This window comes from Cydia amplana, chromosome 21 (assembly GCF_948474715.1).
Source record: "Cydia amplana chromosome 21, ilCydAmpl1.1, whole genome shotgun sequence".
Classification (NCBI taxonomy): domain Eukaryota; kingdom Metazoa; phylum Arthropoda; class Insecta; order Lepidoptera; family Tortricidae; genus Cydia; species Cydia amplana.
In genome coordinates this window covers 3,612,142-3,618,958 of record NC_086089.1, presented here as the reverse complement: position 1 = coordinate 3,618,958, position 6,817 = coordinate 3,612,142, and the positions used below count along the sequence as shown (strand labels likewise).

Below are 6,817 nucleotides of genomic sequence, written 5' to 3'. Positions count from 1 at the left end.
TTTGAGCAGCGTGCACTAAGGCCGCTCCTATACGCTTGCATTTGTTTAACATGCACGCAGCACGCCCCGCCCCGCTGCACGCCCAACTCGAGCGTCCACTCAGGCCTTACACTTAAGAAAAGTCGTTATTGTAACAAAACTGATGTATGGAGTGAGTCTCTATGTCTTCTTAATTCTCTTTTCCTAGAGCGAATAAACACAATTTCAAAATATCCCATGTTTTTTTTACCATCGCACCACTTGGTCATCTTCACACCAAAGATGATTGACAGCACCCGGCCCGGCTTCGCACGGGTTACAGAAAACATTAACAAATTATACACCTGAAACCTTCCTCAAGAATCACTATATTGATAGGTGAAAACCGCATGAAAATCCGTTCAGTAGTTTTTGAGTTTATCGCGAACACACATACACACAAACACAGACACACGCGGCGGGGGACTTTGTTATAAGGTGTAGAGTGGTGAATGCGAATGTGGAATGAGCTCTCGAGTAACACCCTTGGAGTTGCGGGCGTCCATGGGCATGGTGACCGCTTCAAATTAGGCGAGCTATATTCTGAAGCCTTTGTCAAATAAAGCTTTCGCTACACCAGCCAGCTTATTATGGATAGCTTTATCCATCTTTATCCACGTGATAAAATAACTGTCACTGTTTAACACCGTGGGAAAGAAAGTGACGGACACCGTTTTATCACGCTGTCACGTAGACAAGAACGACCATCATATCCGTACAGGTGGTCTAGCAATTCTAAAGTGTCATTCAATAGAACTTGCTGACTATGTAAACAAGCCGCCATACTAAAATTGACACTGAATGTCAAATTACTAGTAACTTTTGTTTACATAGTTCGCAAGTTCTATTGAATGACACTTTAGCATAAGTTGCGTTCTCGCGCGCGAGTCCTACTTGAATGCGCGCTAGATGTATGAAGTCGCGCGCGAGAACGCAACTCATGCTAGCAGGTCTGGAGCTAGCGTCAATATACTCTATGGCGTAGACTCCGCACCGTGCGTTTCCAGTTCCACCCCGCTCCTGCCCTGTATGACAACGGCTTTAATTTGTACGTAGTGATTTTAGACGTAGATAGTCAGGACAAAAACAAAGCTGAGTGTATGCATATGAAAGCAAAAGAAAAACCAGTGTAATATTATGAAAACTAGTTTAAAATATTGATGTTATTAGGTATATTACGTACACATATGTGATTGTATGTAGGTACATTGTAGGTACTACAAATTAAGCACATAATAACATTAATTATTATATTGATTATAATTATTATTGATCAATAAAACATTCATTTTTGGCCACATTGAAATTTGCACACCCAAATTTGCACATGCATTAACACGCACATAAAATTAAATATAATATACAGGGTGCTTCCTGTAACAGGAGCAATAAATTAAACTAAAGGCTGTACTATGACCAACATTTGTTCAGCAACTTTTAAAAATTATGAATTCTTTAGACTTCCTCTTTTTCATACAAAATAAATATTGCCTTCTAGCTGACATCAGTGTGTTTGACGTTGCTTGTCACGCTTTAAACATAAGACAATTTGCAATATGTACTTACATTGCGTCTTAGAATAAACATTAAAGTGTAATAAAAATCAAAACATGAGTTATTTTGAAAAGGTGCTGAACAAATGTTGGTCAGTTTGAGGAGTACAGCCTACTGTTTAATTTATTGTTCCTGTTACAGGAAACACCCTGTATATGGGACAAACTGTATATGGGACACCTGTACAAAACATTATCTTATTACTATTGTCTTTATACAGCTTCTGCAAATAACCCAGTCTCCATTTATATATCAACGTTTCCACTGTGTTGCATCAGAAAACAAACTGCTTATTGTATTATACGTTTAATATAAATTATATGGAGACTTTTAGTTAACACAAATTCAGTTCGTGGGCGGTGATTTTTATACTTTATAAATTTAAACAAATAATATAAAAATGGAAAAAAAGAAACTAGAAAACGAGAAGAGAAAAGGACACACATACATGCAATGGATTTCTGGTGTCGTTGGTAAATAGTTTGTTGTCTAATCTTGAAAAGTAAAATCGATTATTCATTTATATTATCCAGTCGTAAGGCTGCGTTTCCACTAGAGATGTGCGAGGTAGCGTACCGAGAGATGTGTTTGTTAAGAACCAATAATTATATGATTGTCCACTGATTGATTGACAAATGAAGTGATTATAATATATTGGTTCTTAATAAACACATCCCTCGCTACGCATTATCACACTTTTTTGGTGGAAACGCAGCTTTCATGTTGGTTGGTTGTAAGAACTACCTACCTAGTTGTACTTAATAATATTGATATTCAGTTATATACCAGATTTATTTTTTATTAATTAAAAAAAATCGTGGTATGATTTCTATTTCATACAAAATTAAATCTATCAGACATTCAAGAACTAAGAAACTAGCTCTTTCCTTCCTCCTTCTTTCGAACTGGATTAGCGCTGTAAAATAAATAAGTACAACAGTTAAAAAAAGTGTTTCACTTCAAGAGTTCTTCCAGCAAACTCTACATTGTTCACATACGGCCTACAAGCCGGCTGGCTGTCGCCCGCGGCCAAGGTCCTGCAGTCCAGATCCTCGCCGACGGGCGCTCCGCTGTCGGACTCCACGCTGGGCTGGATAGCCAGCCTCATGCCCATAACTGCCTTCTTCACTGTGGCGCTCTTTGCCTTCCTCGCAGACAGGATTGGGAGAAAGAATAGCATATTGCTTATAACTGTGCCTCAATTTGTAAGTACTGCTTGTTTTTACACTTTCACTGCCAAAGACGTCAAAAGACGCTCGCGGCTATAGCCCTATATCAATCTTCGTACAGTCGCCATCAGATATATTGGAGCGGCCAAGGTGATGACAAATATCTGAACACGCACTCTAACGCCTTGAGAATAGAAGCGTGTTCAGATGTCTGTGAGCGCCTTGGCTGCTTCGATATATCTGATGGCGACTGTAACAAGCTTCACGATGACGCGCCGAACACGATAGGCGTGGCGATCAAACGGTTAAAGCGCTCCATGTGTTTACTCAGCACATGGTAAGAGATCTGACTCCACATGCAGAAACTACGCTGCCAATTATCTGAGCAGACGACTGTTGACGTGCAAGTATACTGTTGCCTTAATAAAACAATTGAGCCCTGTTTGATTCAAACAGTTTGATGAGAAATTGAGGCAGGAAAACTCCACCAGTGTCGCTTATGAACGGTACCTACTCTTCTAATATTTTTAACAACACTAGAAAGCGAGTCTTAGTTCAATAATTTTTTAGCCCCATGAACATCAGACCGAATAGCGGCTTCTAGCAGTTTTATAAGTATTACAAGAGTTCATGAGTGAATCTCTGGTGGACTTCTCCAGGAAATACCTACCTATATAGGCAAAATACTCTGCCACTTGTAGACAATATTAAAGTCGAAGATTCCTAAACTGTTAACAGGCAGAAAACGTAAGTAAACCTCCCTTTTGTTCGCTGATCTATTGAAGTCAGCTTAACTCGTTCCTTTTTATTTCAGGGATGCTGGCTTCTGAAACTGTTTGCCTCAAACTTGACATACTTAATCGTAGCCAGAATATGCTACGGACTCGCCGCTGCCGGCTGCTTTAGTGTGGTGCCCATGTACAACAAGGAGATCGCTCAAGACAACATTAGAGGTCGCATGGGATCTATGCTGATCTTCTTTCTCAATTTAGGTACCTAATGACAGTACCAAGGGCCTTACCATGATGTCCTTATTGCGATTCTGTTTAGGACGTAAACTAAATTGCTTAAGGACGGGAGCTATATAAGTCGCATAACTCCGTCCCTTATCAATTCAGGATAGGTCCTAAACAGAATCGCAATAATGACATCACGGTAAGGCCCTTGTACTCCACAAACGAATTACCTTAGCTTTGTTTTGGTTCTTCATTTTAATTCTCCATCAATTTCTTTACATAACCTTTATTGTGTCGGCCCTTAGGTTAATGTCGAAGATTTTCAGCAAAGGCTCGGACAGTGTATAGGTACCCACCTAAAGTACAAATAATCCACATAACATCATTCATGGTCATGGCTTAACGATAAAATTTATTTACAACTATTTCAGCGCCCTAATATATTATTTCTGTTGGTTTTCAGGAATATTATTGCAATATGCGCTAGGAGCTTACCTGGACTACTACACGGTGCTGTACGTTGTGACCGGGATCCCAGTCCTCACATTTCTGTGTATGCTGAAGTGTCCAGAGTCCCCTGGTTACTTGGTTAAGATTGACCGTTTCGATGTAAGTTAATATGCTGGTCTTTTGACAGAAGTATTCATTAGGGTTCCGCAGTGAAGATAATATAAGTCGCAGTGGAATTTCGAGGAATATATTTGATACACAAAATCAGATGACTGACGGTTGATTGTACTCATCTCGTTCAAAAGAAGCAGACACGATTAGTGGTAAAGGTTCACATATAAGGAAGCTGATTTATTAAATACTTACAGGAGGCAGCCGAAAACTTGTCATGTCTCAGAGGTCTACCCGTTAACGATTCATCCCTGCAAAGCGAACTCGAATGCATGAAGAAGCAAGACGAATATTACAAGACCCTTCCCAACCTCTCGTTGGTAGCTATTTGTAAGTACATTTTTGGAGCGTTTCAACCGCGACCTAGTTTCCTAAATTGAACACATTGCTAACGACTTGACTGTTCTTTTTAATCATAACTCCTGTTGCAGAGGTCCTATATCTACTAGGTATCACTTCTACAAAAAATAAAACGAGACAAAAGCCACTTTCATATGACATGTCCATCTGAAGACCAGTTTTCTTCATAGGCTTCTGTTCCTTGCCAATAATTTGGGTACCTCTACCTACATCATATTGTGAGGGGAGGGCTCTTTGTGCCTTCAACTGTATAGTGACCCTTAAACAACTATTTCCAGTTAAAAATAAAGCATGGCGTAAAGCCTACCTGATCTCCGCGCTCGTAATCGCCGTGCAGGCGTTGAGTGGAAACTTCGCTCTGGTGACGTATGGCGCCAACATCGTGTCATCAGTGGCAAATATGAACGCTGAACTGCAGACGCTGAGCTTCCCGACCATTATGATGCTGGGCTCAGTTGTGTCTGTGTGCGTTATTGAGCGAGTTGGGAGGAAGGTAATTATAGAACAAGTACCTATATAGGTACTTAAATAGCACACGTTTGCATTTGGATAGCGCACTGAAGTCATGTCATGCCGAAGAGCGCCTGACTTTATAATAAGTGTGCGTCAAGCGTGCATCAAGCGTTAGAGTAAAATCTGAGTGGACGCTCGAGTGGCAGCGACCAGGGGCGTCCAACACTGCGTCAACATTAAACTAATGCAAACATACTCGTATGTTCCACGAGTGACCTCAGTTCATACCTTGCTTGCCACCGAGTCCGTTCCTACACTTACCTACCCTGTAACCGACTTAAGAACCGAAGATTTAGGTACAGGGGTGTTTCTTTCAATTTATATTAAGTACCGAGTGCTAACTGGCTTTACCGTATATTTGAGGATTAGGTTAGGGGGTTCTGAAAACATACATTGTTGAGTGCCAAGGACAAACTTACTGCTATCAGAAGCAGGAAACAGAGAAGTACCTTATCGACTAATACAGAAGGGTTTATTGATTATATTATATGTATGTATTCCACCAGATAATCCTCCTTGTCTCATACGTGGTGTCAGTGCTGGCGCTAGGCAGCTTGGCGACAATAATGGTCCTACCAAAGGACAGCGTGCCGGGTTGGTTCCCCCTGCTGGCCATCACTTCGTCTATGTTTGTGTATGGAGTGGGAGTTCTGCCCACGCCGTACATCATCATGTCGGAGTTGTCTAATATCCAGGTGAGAAGTGAGTAGGTACCGTGGTACTGTTAAGGTTAAAAATAGGGAAGCGCATAAAACATGTGTACTTACTGTAGGTACCTACCTACAGTAAGTGTAGGTATATTTACTAATGCAGCATGGTGACGATGCAGTTCTAGCAATAATATTTAGTTTTCCTAACTTTAAAAACGTTTCGGAGTGCGCTTAGCACAGTTCATCGAAAGTACTTCTCGAGAGTACTTTTGATGCTCTCAAATCTCATAGCACAGTTAAAGATCTGGGAGCTGGGCCTTCTTTTTCTTTTGTTCAGAAACCAACCCTTTGATTGAGTGACTAGTGTACCTACTGTATCGTTTCCTTATTTGTCTTGCACAGTCAGCTGCAGAAATAGTTGAACTCGCATGTAAACTAACTTCTAAGCATTGAGAACAATTATCTGGAGGTACAGCTGCATAACTGTAAGTTGCCTTTATCGAATTTCAGATACGAGCTAAAATTTATGGCATGGTCACAGCTCAGGCGTGGTTTATGTGCTTCACACAGCTAGCGACCTTCGCCCCCATCAGTGCGGCTCTCGGCATGTACACGTACTTCTATATCTGCGCGGCGATTAACGTCCTCGGTGTTGTTGTAGTCCTAGTCATCATGCCAGAGACCAGAGGGAAGAGTATAGAGGAGGTTGAAAATGAGTTGAGAAAGTGAACTGATATTGTGTATGAAATAAATGCTAAGTACATTGCGATTTGTATCACGTCTTTTATTTAATGTTTTCACAAGTCTGAAGTTGTATAAATTATACTAAACAAAAACCATAGATACAGAGGGCCTACCGCGAAACCTGAAACTCGCAAATTGCTGAAAATGAGTTGAGAAAGTGAACTGATATTGTGTATGAAATAAATGCTAAGTACATTGCGATTTGTATCACGTCTTTTATTTAATGTTTTCA

General features: G+C 40.6%; 1 protein-coding gene across 1 annotated transcript; it reads left to right on the top strand.

Moving 5' to 3' along the window:
* Positions 1-1,972: 1,972 nt before the first annotated feature.
* On the top strand, positions 1,973-6,572 carry LOC134658165 (facilitated trehalose transporter Tret1-like). The gene is made up of 8 exons (XM_063513774.1): positions 1,973-2,045; positions 2,548-2,777; positions 3,556-3,733; positions 4,161-4,306; positions 4,516-4,648; positions 4,957-5,171; positions 5,698-5,886; positions 6,352-6,572. The coding sequence occupies exons 1-8, from the start codon at positions 1,973-1,975 to the stop codon at positions 6,568-6,570; spliced, it is 1,383 nt and encodes a 460-aa protein (XP_063369844.1). The 3' UTR covers positions 6,571-6,572.
* The last annotated feature ends 245 nt before the right edge of the window (positions 6,573-6,817 follow it).

Bases quoted from the DNA above. Each gene is read 5' to 3' on its own strand.
- LOC134658165 (XM_063513774.1), top strand. From the start codon at position 1,973: ATGGAAAAAAAGAAACTAGAAAACGAGAAGAGAAAAGGACACACATAC. The intron at 5,172-5,697 runs GTAATTATAGAA...GTATTCCACCAG, and splicing joins TTGAGCGAGTTGGGAGGAAG to ATAATCCTCCTTGTCTCATA. The intron at 5,887-6,351 runs GTGAGAAGTGAG...ATCGAATTTCAG, and splicing joins CGGAGTTGTCTAATATCCAG to ATACGAGCTAAAATTTATGG.